This window comes from Scyliorhinus torazame, chromosome 14 (genome assembly GCF_047496885.1).
Source record: "Scyliorhinus torazame isolate Kashiwa2021f chromosome 14, sScyTor2.1, whole genome shotgun sequence".
NCBI lineage: Eukaryota > Metazoa > Chordata > Chondrichthyes > Carcharhiniformes > Scyliorhinidae > Scyliorhinus > Scyliorhinus torazame.
In genome coordinates, this window is record NC_092720.1 from 120,696,986 (window position 1) to 120,717,772 (window position 20,787).

At 44.7% G+C, this 20,787-nt stretch overlaps 1 protein-coding gene across 4 annotated transcripts in view; it reads left to right on the top strand.

The window, feature by feature from the left end:
- LOC140389979 (diacylglycerol kinase delta) overlaps positions 1 to 20,787 on the top strand; it is a 225,184-nt gene that overhangs the window by 184,174 nt on the left and 20,223 nt on the right. For all 4 annotated transcript variants that reach the window (XM_072474713.1, XM_072474715.1, XM_072474714.1 and 1 more), the window contains 9 exons: positions 1,756 to 1,855; positions 4,692 to 4,802; positions 8,282 to 8,378; positions 11,346 to 11,453; positions 11,659 to 11,772; positions 13,935 to 14,069; positions 14,716 to 14,870; positions 16,101 to 16,212; positions 19,931 to 20,023. In XM_072474713.1, coding sequence (XP_072330814.1) covers positions 1,756 to 1,855; positions 4,692 to 4,802; positions 8,282 to 8,378; positions 11,346 to 11,453; positions 11,659 to 11,772; positions 13,935 to 14,069; positions 14,716 to 14,870; positions 16,101 to 16,212; positions 19,931 to 20,023 — 1,025 coding nt within the window. The remainder of the gene's footprint in view (positions 1 to 1,755; positions 1,856 to 4,691; positions 4,803 to 8,281; positions 8,379 to 11,345; positions 11,454 to 11,658; positions 11,773 to 13,934; positions 14,070 to 14,715; positions 14,871 to 16,100; positions 16,213 to 19,930; positions 20,024 to 20,787) is intronic.

Below are 20,787 nucleotides of genomic sequence, written 5' to 3' on the forward strand. Positions count from 1 at the left end.
CGGTCACTGACTGCACCTTCTGGTCACTGAATGCACCTTCTGGTCACTGACTGCACCTTCTGGTCACTGAATGCACCTTCTGGTCACTGACTGCACCTTCTGGTGACTGACTGCACCTTCTGGTGACTGACTGCACCTTCTGGTCACTGACTGCACCTTCTGGTCACTGACTGCACCTTCTGGTCACTGACTGCACCTTCTGGTCACTGACTGCACCTTCTGGTCACTGACTGCACCTTACAGTTACTGACTGCAGCTTACAGTTACAGACGGCACCTCATAGGTACTGACTGCACGTTACAGTCACTGACTGCACGTTACAGTAACAGTTAATAATTGCACCCACAGTTACTGACTGCTTCAGTGATTTTTTAAAAAGTCAGAGGGGATAGCTAGGATTTGTTTATCGTTTTGATGATGAGGCACAGTTTATATAAGGTCAGCCCCAGTTGTAAATTAGGAAAGGAACCTTAACATTCTTTTATTTTCTAAATGGAGCGATGCTTAGGAAATAGAAGAACAAAGGGACTTGGGAGTCCTTGTCCACGATTCTCTTAAGGTTAACGTGCAGGTTCAGTCGGCAGTTAGGAAGGCAAATGCAATGTTGACATTCATGTTGTGAGGGCTAGAATACAAGACCAGGGATGTACTTCTGAGGCTGTGGTCAGACCCCATTTTGAGTATTGTGAGCAGTTTTAGGCCCCGTTTCTAAGGAAGGATGTGCTGGCCTTGGAAAGGGTCCAGAGGAGGTTCACAAGAATGATCCCTGGAATGAAGAGCTTGCCGTATGAGGAACGGTTGAGGACTCTGGGTCTGTACTCGTTGGAGTTTAGAAGGTTGAGGGAGGATCTTATTGAAACTTACAGGATACTGCGAGGCCTGGATAGAGTGGACGTGGAGAGGATGTTTCCACTTGTAGAAAAATTAGAAGCAGAGGACACAATCTCAGACTAAAGGGACGATCCTTTAAAACAGCGATGAGGAGGAATTTCGTCAGCCAGAGGGTGGTGAATCTGTGGAGCTCTTTGCCGCAGAAGGCTGTGGAGGCCAAATCACTGAGTGTCTTTAAGACAGAGATAGATAGGTTCTTGATCAATAAGGGGATCAGGGGTTATGGGGAGAAGGCAGGAGAATGGGGATGAGAAAAATATCAGCCATGATTGAATGGCCTGCACTGGGACTGCGGCGCTATGGACCCGGGTTCGAATCCCGGCCCTGGGTCACGGTCCATGTGGAGTTTCCACATTCTCCCCATGTCTGTGTGGGTTTCACCCCCACAACCCAAAGATGTGCAGGTTAGGTGAATTGGCCACACTAAATTGCACCTTAATTGGAAAAGAATAATTGGGTACTCTAAATTATTTTTTTTAAATGATTGAGTGGCCTCATTCTTCACCTATGTCTTATGGTCTTATCCTTACGTTATTGAAGTTGTATTCTTTAGTTGGTGAGAATGTTGAATGGATTGTTCTGATCCCCCTACTGCTCTCATACAATAGTCTGAAAATTATTTTGTCTTTTGACTCTTCCTTTCTCAGTTCAATGCCTGGCATCACCATCTGAGACATTGTGTGTCAAAAAGTGTGGGGAGAAGGGGCTGTGGATCTGAACACTGCTTTCATACTGGACTCAGCAATGTTAACTCGGGGGCTTATCTTTTATTCAGGTGGGGTGTAGCTGGTTCTGTTTTGTGCTGGCAAGTGCTTACTATGTTGATTTCACCACTGACTCTCTGTCCTATGCACCTCCCGTCAGGTTTACGAGCTGGATTGGCTGCTTCCTTGGCTGGAGGATCTGTCATCAGCAAAATGTTGTTTGTCCATGCTGACACTATGAACTCGGAACCTGATATTCTGTATGTGCCGTGAGCAGTCACTGTTTTTGTTGATCCTTAATTTCCCTGTGTTGTGCATTCTGTTTCAGGTGTTTTGATCTGGTTCTAAATCTTTCCATTGTTTTAATTTAGATTTTATTTGTAGTGATTCTGTTTGTGTTGATCAGAATGAATATTAACCAACAAGCTAAAATATGGCTCTCGTGGCACTGTCCCGTCAAGCATTCCCAATTCTGATACAGCATAGTTTAGATCAAGGGTAAAGCTCCTACTGCAAAACAAAAGCAAAATACTGTGGATGCTGGAGATCTGAAATAAAAGAAAATGTTGAAAATACTCAGGTCTGGCAGCATCTGTGGAGAGAGAAGCAGAGTTAACGTTTCAGGTTAGAAAGTTCTTTCTACCTACACTCACTCATCAGACACTCCCAGATCAATCACAGCACTGGTTAGATACAGAGTAAAAGTCATTCCACATACCCCTCTTGGTTGTTCTTTCCTCCAATATGCCATTGTTCAGGTGAGAAGGAGTGATCAGGCGAGATCATTTGTAGAGGGCTGGATCTGTACTCCAGCTAACTCTTCACAAGTAGGCTTACATTAACTCTGCAATGAAGTTACTGTGGAAAAGCCCCTAGTTGCCACATTCTGCCGCCTGTTTGGGTACACAGAGGGAGAATTCAGAATGTCCAACTCACCTAACAAGCATGTCTTTCGGGACTTGTGGGAGGAAACCAGAGCACCCAGAGGAAACCCATGCAGAGACCGACTCCACACAGACAGTGACCCAAGTCGGGAATTGAACCTGGGACCCTGGAGCAGTGAAGCAACAGTACTAACCACTGTGCTACCATGTTGCCCTGCAAAAAAGCAGGAGAAATTTGTAGGAACAAAACCCATTACAATTCCCAGCCTGATGTGGAGAGGCCGAAGGTGCTCGCTCTGCTTAACTTGCCCTCAGTCTGAGCTGCATGAAATAACTGGCAGACATAGACTTTGTATCTCCCATCGGGACAGTGAGAGAGTTGGAGGAGGCAGTCACTAGGATGGTGTTGGCAGCCAGGAATTGGAGGGAATTACAGTTGCCAGTGCCCCATTGCTATCAGAATATGCCTATCAGAAAAAGAAGAGTTTGGAAAAAACACAAAAGAACTGGAAAGTATTTATATGTTTATATGATAGATATATATGGCAAAATCTTACCAGAATTTGGCAAAGTGTCAGGCTCAGACTGTGACTGGCATGTAGCTTTCCACTACAGAGACCAGTTTTCTGTCTAAATATTGAGCCTCTTGGAGAGAAACAATGACTGGATGTGGTTTACGCTGTCACTCTGGCAGGGCGGGCCTCATAAGTCGGCAACCGGCTCCACAAAGATCGGGATGCCATTTTTAAAGCACTGCTGCCAAATAATAATAATCTTTACTAGTGTCACAAGTAGGCTTACATTAACACCGCAGTGAACTTACTGTGAAAACCCCAGTCGCCATACTCCGGCGCCTGTTTGGGTACACTGGGGAGAATTCAGAATGTCCAATTCATCCAACGGGACTTGTGGGAGGAAACCGGAGGGCCCAGAGGAAACCCACGCAGATACGGGGAGAACGTGCAGACTCCGCACAGACAGTGACACAACTGTCGAATCTGGGTCCTGGGCGCCGCGAAGCAACAGTGGTAACCACTGTGCTACTGTGCCGCCCACATCCCCCATTATGGAGTTATCAGGAGCTCTTCCCCCGACAACCCTCACCGGCATTCCACTCTCCTCCTCTCCTCTTCCCCCCCGCCCCCCCCCAAACAACGCAAAGGTATCGGCAGCACTCTTTCCCCCCAACCCCCAGGATCTGCTCTCTTCCCCATCTCCTTCTCACCACTCCCCGGGGGGGCTATAACTACATCTGTGACGTCACGTCAGCATTGTATTAATATTTAGTGAGGGGATCATATGGCAAGGGGCTTGTATAATATTTAAATAAATGAGAAGTGCCTAAACCTCGTGACGTCGCTGGCAAGGGGTGGGGAAAACTGGGAAAAACAATCTTTCCGGGGTGAATCATGTTTCCTGATTCACATGGGATTTTCCTCCTGTGTCGCCGATCCCTCGCACGGCTGGTGCATGCTGAAAATCGCCATTGACTTCTCTGGCTTAGCTTTTTAAATTTGGTTGTTAAAGGTGCACTAAAGTCTTTGTAGATTGTGGTGCAGCTTATGTTGCAAACAGCACATGGAAATATATTAAACTGAATATAGTTGTACTGATGCCTGTCATATGTCCCCAAACTTTGTTTCTATGCATCCCCCAATATCACTCCTGATCTCTCGAAGTATGAAGTATCAATTCTCTTCCTTGAAAATCTCACGGAAAGATCAATCAGTGCAGGGGGATCTGGAATGCAAAGGTTGCTAAGTGTGATTGAAATTACACTTTCTTCCATTCGTAACCCAACTCTGCTGGGGTCTCTTGGGAGGTCTAGCAGCGACTCCTCATTAGGAGCCAGTTTCTCCGCTGGGGTCTACTTATGGAGAGTCCATATCAACTGGCCAGAAGATGACTATCTCTGGAGGGGATTGTTGATCAGGAGCCAGCTCTCTCGCAAGAAGTCCTCTAGTTGGGAGCGTAGTTCTCTGGTGTAATTTTCTGGTTGAGGGTGCTGATGACAAAAGGTATCTCAGCATGGGTCCACTTTTCAAGGGGCAAATTTGACTTGGGAACAACACTCTGTGGGGTTCGCTGGTAAAAAAATGTCATTGTCTGTTCTTGAGCATGTGAATGCACCTTTCCCAGGTAAAACAAATTGAAGAATAGGGTTTATTTTTTCTGATCCTGGAGGCTAAGTTTGATTTATTTTGTTCTTCAGAAATGGGTACACGGAAAAGTGTGTAATGAACAATTACTTTGGTATCGGATTGGATGCAAAAATTTCTCTCGATTTCAACAACAAAAGGGATGAGCATCCAGAAAAATGCAGGTGAGAAAACCAGTGGTCAATAGAATGCTGGGCTAAAAGAGTGGCCAAGCTTGCTGCCACTCCTCCAGCTGCTGTTTTAATCCTTTCCCATCAGAGGTCTCATTTCGAAATACAAAAGGAGGTGATCATTGACATCAGAAAAATGTCAGAAGTTGTCAGTTGTGGTGTCGGCACTGGAGGAGGTGAATGGAGTGTTTGAGGCATTCCATAAACAGTTGTCCAGCTGGGAGTAGCTGGGGGATGCCTCGGATATGGTAGAGTTTTGACCGGATTGGAGTGTCCCAGGTTGAAGAAAGAGGAGCGGCAAGGGTTGGAGGAGCCTTTTGGGGGTGGAGGACGTTAAGAAGGCAATTGGGAGTATGCAGATGAGGAAGGCGCCGGGGCCGATGGGTTCCCGATTGAGTTTTATAAGAAGTTTGCAGATCGGTGGTGCCATTATTGGTGAGGGTTCGGTGGGCTCCCGGAGGTGAGGAGTCAGGCATCCATCTCACTCTAATTGATAAAGGACAAGGACCCAGTGGAGTGTGGGTCAAACCGATCAGTCACATTGTTGAATGTTGATAACATTTTGCCAAAGGTGCTGGCGCTCAGGTTGGAGGGGTGTCTCCTGCAGGTTGTTGTGGAGGATGAAACTCATATTGTTCAGGGTAGGCTATTGTCTTCCAAGCACCTGTTTGCAGTGTTGGAGCGGTTCGGGATTGGACCTAAGTTTGTGTCACAGGTTAAGGTGTACAAGGAGCCAAAGGCCAGCGTTCGGACGAACAATGTAAGCTCGGGTTATTTTCGGGTTTGGGGGGGAACGAGGCACAGGTGCCCTATGTCTCCTCTCCTATTTGCGTTGGCGATTGAACGGTTCCCATGATGGGGGACATAATGGGGCTGCTAAAGCGGTTTGGGACTTTCTCTGGGTACAAATTGAATTTGGAAAAAAGCTAATGTATTCCGGTCAGTCCGCCGGTGAAGGGAGCTAACTTGAGGATGTTGCCGTTCCACCTGACGAGTTCTTATTTTATATATTTGGGGATACAGGTGGCGGGGACTGGGTGTGGCAATGGAAACTGAACTTTACCAGTTGGGTGAGCAAGGTTAAGGCGGACCTGCAGAGGTGGGACAGTCTCCCTCTGTCTCTGGCTGGGCGAGGGCCGTCAGTAAAGATGAATATCCTACCGAGGTTTTTGTTTTTATTTCAGTGCCTTCCAGTGTTTCTGCCAGCGTTCTTTGCGGGGGTGGAACAACTTATTTTGTCGTTAATTTGGATGGGTAATGTGGCAAGGATTTGGAAGGTGGTCTTGTAGAGTGACCGGGGGTTTGGCACTGCCGAAGCTGATTTATTATTACTAGGCGGTGAATGTGGAGAAGATATTGAGTTGGTATGGGGGTCAGGAGGAAGTCTGGGTGAAGATGGAAGTTAGGTCGTGCAAGGGGTCAGGGTTGCGGGCACTAGTGAATGCCCCACTTCCGTTCTTTCCAGGAAGGTTTTCAGGAATCCCATGGTGATGGCCACGTTAAAAATATGGGGGGAATTAGGGCAGCATTTTAAATTGGGGGGCAGGGTCGGAGATGGCTCTGATTTGGGATAATCGCCTGTTTGAGCGTGCAAGATTGGATGCCAGGTTTAGAGGTTGGGAAAGGGTAATTAATTTATTCCTGGAGGGGCGGTTTGCGAGTTTGGAGGAGCTAGCGGAGAAGTATAGTTTTGTGCAGTCCGAAACGTTTAGATACTTGCAGGTTAGGGATTTTGCTAAGGTTTTTCTGACCATTCCGGTGGTGCCGCCTTCATCGTTGTCGGAGAGGGTCCTATCGTTGGCAGGGGTGGAGGAGGGGAGTACTTCAGGAATCTACGGGGGGATTCTGGCGGAGGATGTTGCATCGTTGAGTGGGATTAAGGTCAAATGGGAGGAAGAGTTGGGAGAGGAGGTGGAGGAGGGGGTGTGGTGTGAAGCCCTACAGAGGGTGAATGTCACCTCGTCCTGTGCAAGGCTCGAGCTCATATAGTTAAAAGTGGTTCATTGGGCACACTTAACAATGCCTAGGATGTTTGAAGGAGTAGCGGATAAGTGCGAGCGGTGAGGGAGGGGCCCAGCGAATCCTGTACATATGTTCTGGGCATGTCCGAAGCTGGTGAACCTCTGGGGTCTTCCTTTGTCACCATGTCAGCGATCTTACAAATGGAATTTTAGAGCCTGGTCCCCTAGAGACTGCAGTGCTGCAGACGGGGGGCGAGGGCAGATGTCGTAGACTTTGTCTCATTGATTGCTTGCAGGTGGGTTCCGTTGGAGTGGAGGTCAGCTTCTCCACCCAGTGTCTAGGCATGGCTGGGGGTCCTCGTGGAGTTTTTGTACTTGGGTAAATTAAATATACGCTGAGAGGCTCGATTGGGAGGTTTTATATAAGATGGCAGCCATTTGTCATGTATTTCAAGGAACTGGACGCTGTCAGATGTTGGGGGGTTAGTGGGGATGGGTGAAGAGGGTTGGAGAGTGTTTCTTTTGGGGTGTTTATTTGTTTTGTATGTAAAAAAATGTTCAATAAAAATATATATTTTTTAAAGTTGTCAGTTGCTATCATGTTAAGTAGCTTATGGAAGTTCATGTATTGCTGATCAAACTCAATCCAAGAACCTTTAGTCCCACTTACTTTGCATCTGTGTCTGAGTCTTCCTTCGTCTCTGCTTTCAGTCCTGCTCCACTCCGATTCTGTAACTGATTTTCCTGTTATTACACTTTGCTGTACCCCTCCTCTTCCTGGCTCCCCTCAGTCAATCCATTCTGTCCTGATTCCACAGCTAATTATTCTTCACAGACTTCACCAGTTTTCTTCCCAACAGTTCCACTCTGATACGGCAGAATTATTAGGATCCAGTGTTCACTGGCAGAATGCCATGGATCCTTTATTGAATGACCGTATGCCAGGGGTCCACTGTTGGCTGGCAGCATGTCAGCAATCCAGTTCTGAGTCGCATTGTGCCAGGGATCCAGTGTTGACTGGCAGTGTGCCAAGGATCTAGTGTGTGCTGATAGGCTGGGATCTGAAATTGAATGACAGTATGCCAGGGATCTAGTATTGACTGGCAGTATGCCACGGATACACAATTCAGTGGCAAAGTGGCAGGGATCCAGTGCTGATTGGCATTGTGCCAGGTATCCAGTGTTGACCAGCAGTGTGCCTGGGATCCAGTGTTGACCGACAATGTGTCAGGGAATCATTGGTGACCGGCAACGTGCCAGGAATTCTGTGTTGACTGGTAGTGCGCCTTTTATTCAGTTTTGAACAAGAGTATAGTTGAAATTGAACAGTGAACAGTGGGTTATTGACTGGAAACAAAGCTGCAGTTCGCTCCTGACTAATAGTATGGCTACCGTTTAATGTTGGGTACTGGTTCTTTATCAACTGGCAGTACAGGTGGAAAGTGATAGAGTTGGGTTTTAATACTTTGTGTGCCCCTGAACTGTATTTAACTTTTTATAGTCTTTTCTCAGGAGTCGTACGAAAAACATGATGTGGTATGGGGTTCTCGGAACTAAGGAGCTGCTGTACAGAACGTACAAAAACCTGGAGCAGAAAGTACTATTAGAGGTGGGCAGCTGATTTACTTTCTTGCACTCTTTACCATCTGTCCTCGGTTACCCTTTTAAATAATTTTTTCAAATTCATCTTGCTTGCATCCAATTAAGGGATGTCAGAGTTAGGGAACTAAACATTGTACCACTTTCTGTCTAGGGTACATCATGAGTCCGATATCATCCAGCTCCCTATCTCGTTTAATTACTTAATTACTTGTGGCAACTTTGCTCAGTTACAGCACTGTCAGTTCTGAGTCAGAGGTTTGTGTAAGTCCCGCTACAGGGATTTGAACATATAATCTGGGCTATCTTTGTGTAGTACTGAGAGGTGCTATATTTCAGATAAGACATTAAACAAAGCTGCAAAATATCCTGGTATAATTTAAAGAAGGGCAGAAGGTCCTTTAATGTCCTGGGCAACATTTCTACTTCAAGCAGAGTGATCAAAACCACATCAACAGATCAGTTTATCTCATCGTTGTTTGTGGCGTTTTGCTCTGCACAGATTGGCTGTCTTCATAAAAAGAGTAAGAAGTCTGACAACGCCAGGTTAAAGTCCAACAGGTTTGTTTGGAATCAATAGCTTTTGGAGCACAGCTCCTTCATTGAGTGAAGAGGTAGGTTCCACAAACACACATATAGACAAAGTCAATGATGCTAGATAATACTTTGAATGCAAATCTTTGCAGGTAATTAAGTCTTTACAGGTCCAGACGCCGCAACTGGTGAGAGGCATAATCACAGGTTAAAGAGGTGTGAATTGTCTCAAGCCAGGACAGTTGGTAGGATTTCACAAGCCCAGGTGGTGGGGAGGTGGTGAATATATTGTGACATGAATCCGTGGTCCCATTTGAGGGCGTACTCACGCCTGCGGAACTTGGCTATCAGTTTCTGCTCGGCGATTCTGCGTTGCCGCGCGTCCTGAAGGCGGCTTTGGAGAACACTTACGCGAAGAACAGAGGCTGAATGCCCTTGACTGCCGAAGTGTTCCCCGACGCGCGACAACGCAGAATTGCCGAGCAGAAACTGATAGCCAAGTTCCGCACGCATGAGTACGGCCTGAACCGGGACCTCGGATTCATGTCACACTATATTCACCCCCCCACCACCTGGCCTGGGCTTGTGAAATCCTACCAACTGTCCTGGCTTGAGACAATTCACACCTCTTTAACCTGTGATTATCCCTCTCTCCAGTTGCGCCGCCTGGACCTGTAAAGACTTAATTACCTGCAAAGATTCACATTCAAAGTATCATATTGCATCATTGACTTTGTCTATATATGTGTTTGTGGAATCCACCTCTTAAAAAAATAAATTTAGAGTACCCAATTCATTTATTTCCAATTAAGGGGCAATTTGACGTGGCCAATCCACCTACCCTGCACATCTTTGGGTTGTGGGGGCGAAACCCACGCAAACACAGGGAGAATGTGTAAACTCCACACGGACAGTGACCCAGAGCCGGGATTGAACCTGGGATCTTGGTGCCGTGAGGCAGCAATGCTAACCACTGCGCCACCGTGTTGTGGAACCCACCTCTTCACTCCCTTGATGAAGAGCTGCGTTCCGAAAGCTAGTGATTCCAAACAAACCTGTTGGACTTTAACCTGGTGTAAGACTTCGTACTGTGCCCACCCCAGTGCAACGCCGGCATCCCCACGTCATAAAAACAGTGCTTACTCTTCCAAATTAATTTAGTGACTGTGAAGCACTTTGAGACTTTAGGAAGATGCAAAACCGATTGAAGAAATCAAATTCCATATTTTATGGGTTAAGTACCAATAGAAAGTAAAGCTCTCTATCCATTGTCCCAACATGTGCTCCTAGTCAGTTTCAGTATGCTTTGGATACAGAGGGAAGGTCCCTCTACATTTCCTCAGGTGCAGCCTCTGTATGACGCTAATATGATTTTTCGTTTTCAAAATGATTATTCATTTTGACTTTCTGAATGAGATTCTTTATGGCAAGATTCTGATCATTTTTATCCGATTAATCTCACATAAACTTCAATGAACTGGAATTGCACAAAGATATTTTACACAGGATTCTGGCACAGTACTGGCAAAGCTAAATTATATACCAACATCCAGGGCTCGATTTGACTTCAAATTCCAAGAACGTGATGAGGAGCCCACTGCACTACATAATACTGTGAAAAGGCAGTTTCTTATGGTACTATCCAGTCCCAGAGTATCTGACCCTATCTGGAGTACTGCGTTCAGCTTTCGCCACCAAACCTCAGGAAAGATATTAGCGTCTTGAACTAGGGAAAGTGCAGATTCATGAGAATGATACTGGGGCTGAAAGAATTCAAGTTCCGTAAGCCTATTTGATATTCTTTAACCTGCAGAAAAATTACTTCGTCTGAAGAGGGCATCAGAACAAGGGAGTATATAATCTTAACATCAGAGTTTAGGCCATTTAGGAGTGAAATCGGGAAGCATGAGAGGTGATGGAACTCTCGACCCCAAAATGCTGGATGCTGAGCCAACTATAATTTTCAAGACTGAGATTGATAGCTTTTTCTTGGGCAAGGGTATCGAGAGATATGGCACAAAGGTAGGGTAAATGGAATTGAGGTACAAATCAACATTGATCAAATTGAATGGTAGTAAAGACTTGATGGAGGATCTGAATGGTCTACCTCTTAATACGCATCCCACTTTTTCACCCAGTATCAGAGTGTGAAAGCGCTATGCTTGACCCACTGGATTATCACTTTTTCTTTCTCAGACCTCTGCCAGTATCCTTCATCACTGGTACTTATTTCCTCATATACCCCTATGCTCTGCCTTTTCTTTTTATCAACCGAGGATAGATTATACTCAATGAGTTGAGACATATCACCATATTTATCTTTTTTTTGCTGGAGTTCCGTTTGTATTGACCCAGGACATTTTGTGATGGACATCTTAAGAGTGCTTTGTTTTCACATCGCTGTCTGCCCTGTGTTGATGTTTCTTTCCACTTTGTAATGCAGTGTGATGGACAGCGTATCCCCTTGCCCAGCCTGCAGGGCATTGCAGTGCTAAATATCCCCAGCTATGCTGGTGGCACCAACTTCTGGGGTGGAACCAAGGAAGATGATGTAAGTACAACTTCAGTGGGGGTTTGTGTTAAATAAAGAGGCGTCCAATGGCTCGGTGGGGTTACAGACACTGTTCCTTTTGCTGCATTGTGACGTGCAAAGTACAGGGCTGGAGTATTTGTATCCCGAGAGTAATATGCACACTGCAACCCCTGTATGCTAACATCATTGGTGAGTTAACTCTTGTTGGTTCTTTATCCTACAGATGTTCACCGCTCCCTCTTTTGACGATAAGATTCTGGAGGTGGTGGCTGTGTTTGGCAGTATGCAGATGGCGGTTTCGCGAGTTATCAACCTGCAACACCATCGAATTGCTCAAGTAAGTGAGATCACCCTCAGTACTTTTTGTTTCTTTTCCTCTTGCTTTCTCCTACTTCCACTCTGTCAAATTATTTTGACCCCCACAACAATTTACTCTCGCCGCACGAGCATTGGTTCCCAGGTGAAACCCGTCCATCCTGTGCAAACTATTTATAAGTGGTCTCAGTTTTCAATAGATCTCAATAGTTTACTCCTATGCCATCTCTCCAGTTACCTCTTGAGTTTTGCTATTCCTAACCATTGAAGATGAAGTATAGAAGTGATCCCAGGATCAGTACCCAATTGGTTCTGTTCTTTAGTCTATCACTTGACTCACAAACTCCCTTTGCAAGATTTCATTTCTTGCCAAATCATTCATTCTAACACAAAATGTAACTTTTGGCGGTACTCTTTTCCTGTACAAAATCCATTCCATAATATCTCTTGCCCTGGAATTTGGGAGGTAACAAACTATTCAGAATCTCCGTTGTAAAAGTTCCTGTCCATTGCCTTGACTCTGGGATCCTCTAGTATCGCATGGCCTTGGTACTTTACTCCCCAAGCATTTGTTGATTTTTTTTTTCATGAGGTTATTCCAGCAACATCTAACATTGCTCACATTGTGCAAGAACTTCAGGTTTCAGTGACCTCCAAACTAAACAGTTTTCTTTTACATGGTGAATTTGAACCCCTAAAATATAAGTTGAGGCAACTACGCCTCAAGGTTGCTCTCCTTATGAGGGTAAATTCTACATTTCCCGGCCTTTCGTATTCCACAAGTCCTTTGATCCTGATGACTAATTTCGCACCAATAACCTCAATGTTATCTGTACACAATAGTCAACTGCCACAGAGTCAATCAGAGAACACAACTTATGCAAGGAGTTAGCAACCTGTTAGTGGCTCAGAACAGCCTACAAAGCACAGAATATTGTCAATAAAACCCCAAGTTACAGCACAGGAAATGCAAAGAGACTCCAGACTGAAGGGTAATGTTGAAGCAAAAAGCCACCAGAGCTATAATAATGAAACAGGTACCAAAAAATCTCGAGCTACAGCATAGGAAATAAAATTCAGTAAATAGGGCAATGTGGAGGGTGGCATGGTGGCGCAGTGGTTAACACTGCTGTCTCACGGTGCCAAGGACCCAGGTTCGATCCCGGCCCCGGGTCACTGTCCATGTGCAGTTTGCACATTCTCTGCGTGGGTCTCACCCCACAATCCAAAAAGATGTGCAGGGTAGGCGAATTGGCCATACTAAATTGTCCCTTAATTAGAAAACAGAAATGGGTACTCTAAAAATTTTTTTAAAATAGGGCTATGTGTGGACTGAAACCAGAAAATGAAGAAACCATAAAAGCTGCAGAATTGTAAAATCCAGTCTGTTCACCATAGCCACCCCTAGCTCCTGTAGCCTTGGTGTAAATCCAATCCCATCTGCATTATTAAATTAAATTAATGACTTCTGAATTGATTTCGCAATTCCCAGGGCAGCTGGCGACAATCAGCATTGTCAGTGTTACTCGCATCCTGATACCAAATAAACAAAAGGTCAGGGAACCGGGTACCACTGCCGCTTCACAGCGCCAGAGCCTGGTTTAATTATAGCTTTGAGTGACTGTGTGGAGTTTGCACTTTCTCCCCTTGTCTACATGGGTTTCCTCCAGGTGCTCCGGTTTCCCCTCTCAGTCCAAAGATGTGCAAGTTAGGTTCATTGGCCATGATAAAATTGCCCCTTACTGTCCAGGGATGTGCAGGTTGGTTGGGGTTACAGGGATGGGGCGAGGGGTGCTCTTTTGGTGTGTTGGTGCAGATTTGATGGGCCAAATGGCCTCCTCCTGCACTGTCGGGATTCTAATGGTTCTATTCTAACATATGAATGATGGAACTTAGCATGTGACCCTTTATCTGGGGAAACTGGAGCAGTGAGCTCTTTTTCAGAGGCTTATTAATTTCCTATGTACTTTTTCTTTATCACAAGTGCTGTACAATGATCTGTCCTAATGGAACAGGCTATCTGCTGTGTAACAGCAATGAAGTGAAATGGTTTAAAGTGTTCCTTATCAGGAACAGTGCGACCTTTCAGGCAAATGCTGGGATTCAGTGAGTTGTGAACCAGCCTTTTGTGCAATTTGGGTTAGGTTTTACCTAAGTATGCTTTCACCCTGCCCTTACCTCTAGTGTCGTGCTGTGAAGATCACAATCCTCGGCGATGAAGGCGTACCAGTGCAAGTGGATGGAGAAGCCTGGATCCAGCCCCCTGGTTACATCAAAATCATTCACAAGAACCGTGCACAGATGCTGACCAGAGACAGGGTACATATTAGCTTGAAATCAGCTGGAGAGTACAACAATTGGAGACTTTGTGATGCTTAAATACAGCTAGGCTAAAACAGAAATTAGCCAGTAAATCAAAGTCTTCCCATTCTTTAGGTGAGGGAGATAAATCAGTAATAACCCATGGGTCTAATTATTATTGTCACAGGTATTGAGTCGCTGATACCTGCGAGTGATTACAACACTCCAGTCGACTATTGAACTGACATTCTAAGCTTATGCAGCCTTTATTTGTTGATTGAAAGTCCTAGATTAAATATTTCTGCCTGACCACTTATCTGACACACGGAATCAGGTTTTAATATCTGATTTAACCCTAATGGTTTCTGTCAGATAAATCCTGAAGTTTATTTTGCATGTGGTGCTTGATTTTCTTTCTTAATTATTTCATTAATCTTTGAATGGTGACACGTCTTTTATTGTTTAGAGATGAAAAGGCAGAACTATCAATGTTATGTTGTAGTGTGAGACGGAAACTGCAGGCGGTATTACAGAGGCTCCTGCTGTATTTCTTTTCAGTCTTAAGTGTCCTGATGCAATAGCAGTTTGGGTTTGGTTAAGTGATTTTGCAAGAGGTTGGGCTGTTAATCTTGTGTGTGTATGTTTGGGTCTTCTCATGCCACAGGCTTTTGAGAGCACCCTCAAGTCTTGGGAAGACAAGCAAAAATGTGAACTACCTCGCCCATCTTCCCAATATGCCTTGCAACCTGAGATTGTTTCGGAAGAGGAAGCTGCTGAGATCAATCAGTTTGGCCGGGCGGCTGGAACGCTCATCCATAGGTAAGGGTGTCAGTGGATAACCAAATCGCAGCCACTGATTTATTCTAATTTGCCACTCTGCTGAAGTTTTAATGCCATAGAGCTATTCCAGCCCAGAAGGAGGCCATTCAGTCTATTGAGTCGATGCATCTTCCTTCGGAGAGCAGGTGAGAACAAGCTGCAGGCATTTCATGATGCACTTCTGCATTATTGGCAGGAGGTTAGGAGGATCTCAAGTACTGGACCAAGTGCAGCTTCTGCTGTACTGGGCAGATGCCAGAAAATGGAAGAGTCAATTAATCTTGAACCATGAACAGTACCAAAATAGGGCTGCAACCTCTGCTTAAAAAATAAAAGCAAATAACTGCGGATGCTGGAATCTGAAACGAAAGAGAAAATACTGGAAAATCTCAGCAGGTCAGGCAGCATCTGTAGGGAGAGAAAAGAGCTAACGTTTCGAGTCCAGATGACCCTTTGTCAAAGCTGGTTAAACATCTGCTTAAACATCCTCAACCTAAATACAAAAGGGAGCTTGGTCCAGAGGAGAAATTTTACATTGCAAAGTATAAAAGGTTAAATGTAATAAAGGAGGAAAAATTTGAGCCTCAGCACTCTATTCCACAGTAGAACAAGTAGAAGAGCTTTAAACTACCTGCTGCACACAATGGCAGTCTGTATGTTGTAAGCGGGATGGGAGAGTTGCATGTCTGTTAGATGGTTTGTACCCAGTTGTAAGTTATAGAGAGCAGGCTAAGAAGTGCAAATTGTCTGTTATATGGTCTAAAGGGCTTTATGTTATATAGAATTAGATCAGAGTTAAGCTGCTTAATGCAGTATAACAGACTACATGTTATAGAGGCCAGGGCAAGAGGTGCAAGTAGTTTGATGGGAAAAATGCTGCTCCCGTCCAACAGGTTTTCACTTGTGCCATTAAGACCACAAAAGCCAGTTCAGGTTTCTTCCTCTGATTCCTAGTTTTCTATTGTTGTGCTTTTTTTCTCATCAGTTTTTGGATTTGGCTGGCTTGCAGCAAACCAGTCAGTCCCCAAAAAAGTGTATCCTCTTTACTGTCTTCACCGTGGAGCAAGCTATGTTTGGCCAACATTGCACTACCCTGTCTGCTTTATGCTTCCCAAAAGCCTCCTCACAAGGTCTCCGTTTTCCACTCTGCTGCTGCTTCATTAGCTGACCATTCCCCATCTTTTGTTTTTTTGTCCCCCTCCAACTGTTCCTACTCCTCCTTTGATCCAGGATTCGGGAGACAGCACAGCTGCATCACACCATGGAGCAGGAGCTTGCGCACGCAGTAAATGCCAGTGCCAAATCCATGGACAAAGTTTACTCAAAGTCGAAAACAACCGAGGTAAGAAATGGTAGTGAAATCTGTGGTGGGGGGTAGCTAGACTGGATAGGTTATACAGATCGACAGTCGAGCCAGACTCAGTTTTCAGGGAATTGGGAGTGAAGACTGATCTATCTCCTGGATAGACGGCCAAGCCAAGCTTCAATTTGCATTGCGTTCCCACCGAGGCAAATATATATTTTTCTAAGGCAGTGCCCAAAACTGAATGCTGTACTCCAGATGGGTCTCACCAAAACTCTGTACAACTTTCTTTCATCGATCCAAAGTAGATCATCTCACACTCTCTCACATCAAGCAGAGGACATTTCCTTTATCCTTGCTCTGTGTTTTCTACTACCAGGCCATGTCCTAAGATAGCCTCCAATTCTGTGCATTTATAATTTGAAAAAGACCGAGAGAAGCAGAGGGGTTGAGGGATACCTAAGACAACTGAAGAGAATGCCACAAAAGGGAAGGGGGGTTGCAATGCAGAAGTGGATGTAGGACTGAAGTAAATTGCAGTGATACAGTAAGGTCAAGCCTAAGTGGGATTTGAAGATGAGGTTTTTAATTTCCATGTGATCAGGAAGTCCGGGATGATGGACAAACTGGACTGAACCTGCAAAATTATTTATTTCTGCATTCTCACCTATAAAGTGTAAACTGGAAGAGCTGTCTGATACAGGGGGGGCTGACATTTCCATGGACCTGACATTTTGCTATTCAGAAGGTGAAGACATGTCCTGGAACTTCGAGTACACAGATTTCTAGCTAGCAATCAAGAGACAGCCTTTGTGTCTCTTCTCTCATACTCTTGTCGGATGCAGTAAAAGTATTTCATATTGGATGGTCACATTGTAAAGGATTTACTGATTGATCAGACCTCTGATCAGCTCATAGTTGAGTGTCTGTTATTGTACAAAAGGCTTTAATCCCATCCTGCTGAAGTTCACAATCAAATGTTCAATTTCTAATTGGCCCTGAAGAGCGAGTAGCCGAGCCGGAAAGGCCGAATGGCAGCTCAATATCACTTGAGGCAGCACACTTGGTTTAGCACCCATGGATTAGAATGAGGAATTCATCCAAGATTCACACTTCTGTGGAATGAATATGCCAGACTTTGACTATTGTCATTAGTCAGTGGTATAGTCCCATAGAGAGGGAAAAACAGATATTGAAGAGGCTGAAGGGAGTAATGTGGTAAGTTTAGAAGAAAGTGCAAACTCTACAGTCTAAAAGGATATGTTAACCTTGATAAACCACTGTACTTCAAAGAGTGGGAAATATTTGGAATAATCTCCCAGTTGAGGATAGTAGAGATAGAAACATGAAGGACAATGTAAATGTACCTGAACGAAATGAGAAATTTGAATAACTTCTAGGATTACCTTTGGGGCAACTAAAATACTAATGGGCTGGGCTTCAATTGGGGAGGGTGGGTTGGTTAGGGTAGTAGAAGGCTGAGTTTGGAAAAGGAGTATTAGAGCACTAGTGGTGTGGATTCTTATGGGATAGATTGGCTTTTATGATCAATGTCTGTTGACTACTGCTGAAAGCGCTTGTGTGGGTGAGGACAGGATTGACCATGACCATAGTTTTTCATCCTTACTGATCACCCTTGGAGAAAATGATATCTAGACACACAAATAAATAATGACACCTCAGGTGAAACCAGAGATCACCAGGATTTCTGGAACCATAATCTAGCATAGAATCATAGAATTTACGGTGCAGAAGGAGACCATTCGGCCCATGAAGTCTGCACCGGCCCTTCGGAAGAGCACCCTACCCAGGCCCACACCTCCACCCTATCCCCACACCTCAACTCTATCCCCGTAACCCCGCCTAACCATTTTTGGACACTTAAGGGTAATTTAGCAGAGCCAATCCACCTAACCTACACATCTTTGGACTGTGGGAGGAAACCGGAGCACCTGGAGGAAACACGGGGAGAACTTGCAGACTTCCGCACAGACAGTGACTCAAGCCGGGAATCGAATCTGGGACCCTGGAGCTGTGAAGCACCTGTGCTAACCACTGTGCTACCATGCTGCCCATGAGCATGAGAGCATGAGTTAGGAGAGAAGACAGGCAATCAGTGGAAAAGCTGAAACAAATATGTGATCACATCTTCAAGGCCTAAACTGATAGCCTGTGGCTGAAAGATTTACATTAGTCCTGTGCCGAGACTTCCAGTTGCAGGAATTGAATATCTCAAACATGAGTTTTGTTTCATTTTTGATGGTTTTCTCAGGTTTTACTGAGAAAGCTGCACTCACTACTGTTGTCCATTGGTGGAGAAACTATCTGAATTGAAGAGAAGAGGAGGAAGCAAAGTCACGCAAAGCTAGGCCATGGGATCATAGAAGCAGCTTCTTTCCAGCAGTACCTTGTTTTAAATAGTCTGCATGGATCAAGCCATGCTCCCTGGTTATTTACCAGAAACTTGCATGTTGGAGAATGAACCACAGCCAGAGCAAGCTCTCAAGTTTTGAGTGACTTATTCAGCATTAATCAGAGCCTGCCATACATGGTGTTGGAGAATAGCTCAGTCTCAGAGCAAGGCACCTAGGCTGGGAGAAGAGCCCTGTACCAGTTAAGACAAGCCACTCAGGCTGTGAGACCCAAACACAATGCACGGGAGAGTGAGTTAGTGCCAGTTACGGCCAACTAATCAGGGTACAGGAGAGATGCCCCATACCTGTAACAGCCAGCCACCAGCGATGTGGGAGAGTAGCCCAGACAGGATCTTCCCTGTTTTGAGGACCAGCTTATCCTGAGTCAAGCTTCAAATCTGCATCCTATAATTTAGTAAGACAACCTGCTTCCGCATATACATCATTTCCCAGCTCTGCCCTTGCTCTCACGACTGCTGGAGTACCTTGACCACACTTTTGCTTCCTGCATGTTCCATTCCTCCAATATCCTCGTTGCTAGCCTCCCAAGCTCCATCTGACATTATCTGCAAGTCATTGAAAGCATAGGAACATTAGTTGTAGGAGTTGGAGTCGCCCATTTGGCCACTCGAGCAAAATGCTGAACCATTAGACAATAGATGATCTGATTGTGACCTTAACCCCACTTTCCTGCCTGCTGCCTTGAGACCGACATTTTCCCTACATTGTGTTGCTCATCCACCATGCATGCCCCTACTAATCTCCATTGGAACCCCATTCCCACTGCATTAAATTCAACATTTTCAATCATGTTTGCAAATTGCAACACCTCTTTTTCCCACCTCATCTTTACAACTTTTCAAGCCTTCAACCCTAACTCATTCAACCCAATCGTTACAACCTCCTCCAGCCTTAGATCCACCCTCGTGTTCTAACCTTCAGACTTAACTTCTTGTGTATTCCCTTCCTCCTCCATCAGTAAACGCACCTTTGCCTGTTTGACCATTCCCTCTATAGATCTTTCTCTAACCCTTTGTCTTTCTGTGTATCCCACTTTAAAAAGCCTCTTCAAAATCTCTCTTTGACTGTAGTTTCAATCACCTCCCTTGACTCTTTCATTACTAATTGATGTTTATTTCTTTTCTGTGAAGAGCCTTAAACTATCTCTTATGCACTAAGCATTCTATGTGTACAAGCTGTTGCCGACTGTTTGAGAATCCGTGATTTCACTATGAGCTGCAGGTGATGTGAGAAGTGATGTGCGAGAAGCAATGACACTGCTGACCAGCAGCCCCCAAGTCCTGGTGCGGATTTAAAGCAACGCCACTGTTTTTTCTCCAAAGGGCCTAAGTTGCAGCCTAGTGATGGAAATGGTCAACAATGGGAAAGCCCTGCACAATGAGACCGAGCTTCTACTGGCAGGCAAAATGTCACTGGTAAGGAAAGAGTTAAATGGAAGAAACAAATGTGTCTCCATTGGTCTGTGGGAAAACACCAGTGAGTTTCATAGGAGCAGCTAATTGAGGAGTGCCAGCAGTTTATATGCAGAATAACGGAGCGAGTTACAGATTAAAAGCAAATTGAGGGATTCATTGGTTTATGGATGGAACAAATTATAGACTGGAATGTAATTGAGGGGTTCAAAAAATTAAGTATAGAATACACTGGAATCTAATCGAGGGTTAAAAATGGCCAATATGCAGAATAGCAGATATCCGGGAGTAAAATGCAGATCAGAATTTGATTGAGAGATTTGGGTGGATTAAATATAAATTCATGGATTATACTGAGTGTTTAAACTGCAGGGTTGTTTGAAGGAATTGAGTTTTATTACGTGTTTTAAGACGATGTATTAAATGAACTTTAATATAATTTTGAACTGTGCAATTGCAGCATTCTAAATACCGGAATCATGTGGTGATTTTACACTAAATAATGCTTCAATCTTGGGTTGATTCCACCTTTAAATCACAGAATTCATCTGATTCTAAGGATTCCCATTGCAGCATCTGAGATTCAAATGTCAGGTGAATTCTGTGATTTAGAGACGGAATCAAACCCTGAGATTGAAGCACTATTTAGTGCAAAATCACCATATGATTCCAGTATTAAGTTTGTGCAGATTCGAAGAATGATTTGAACTGGTCCTGATTCTTTCAGTTAATCTGATTTTTACAAAAGATTTGCAGGCTTTGACCAG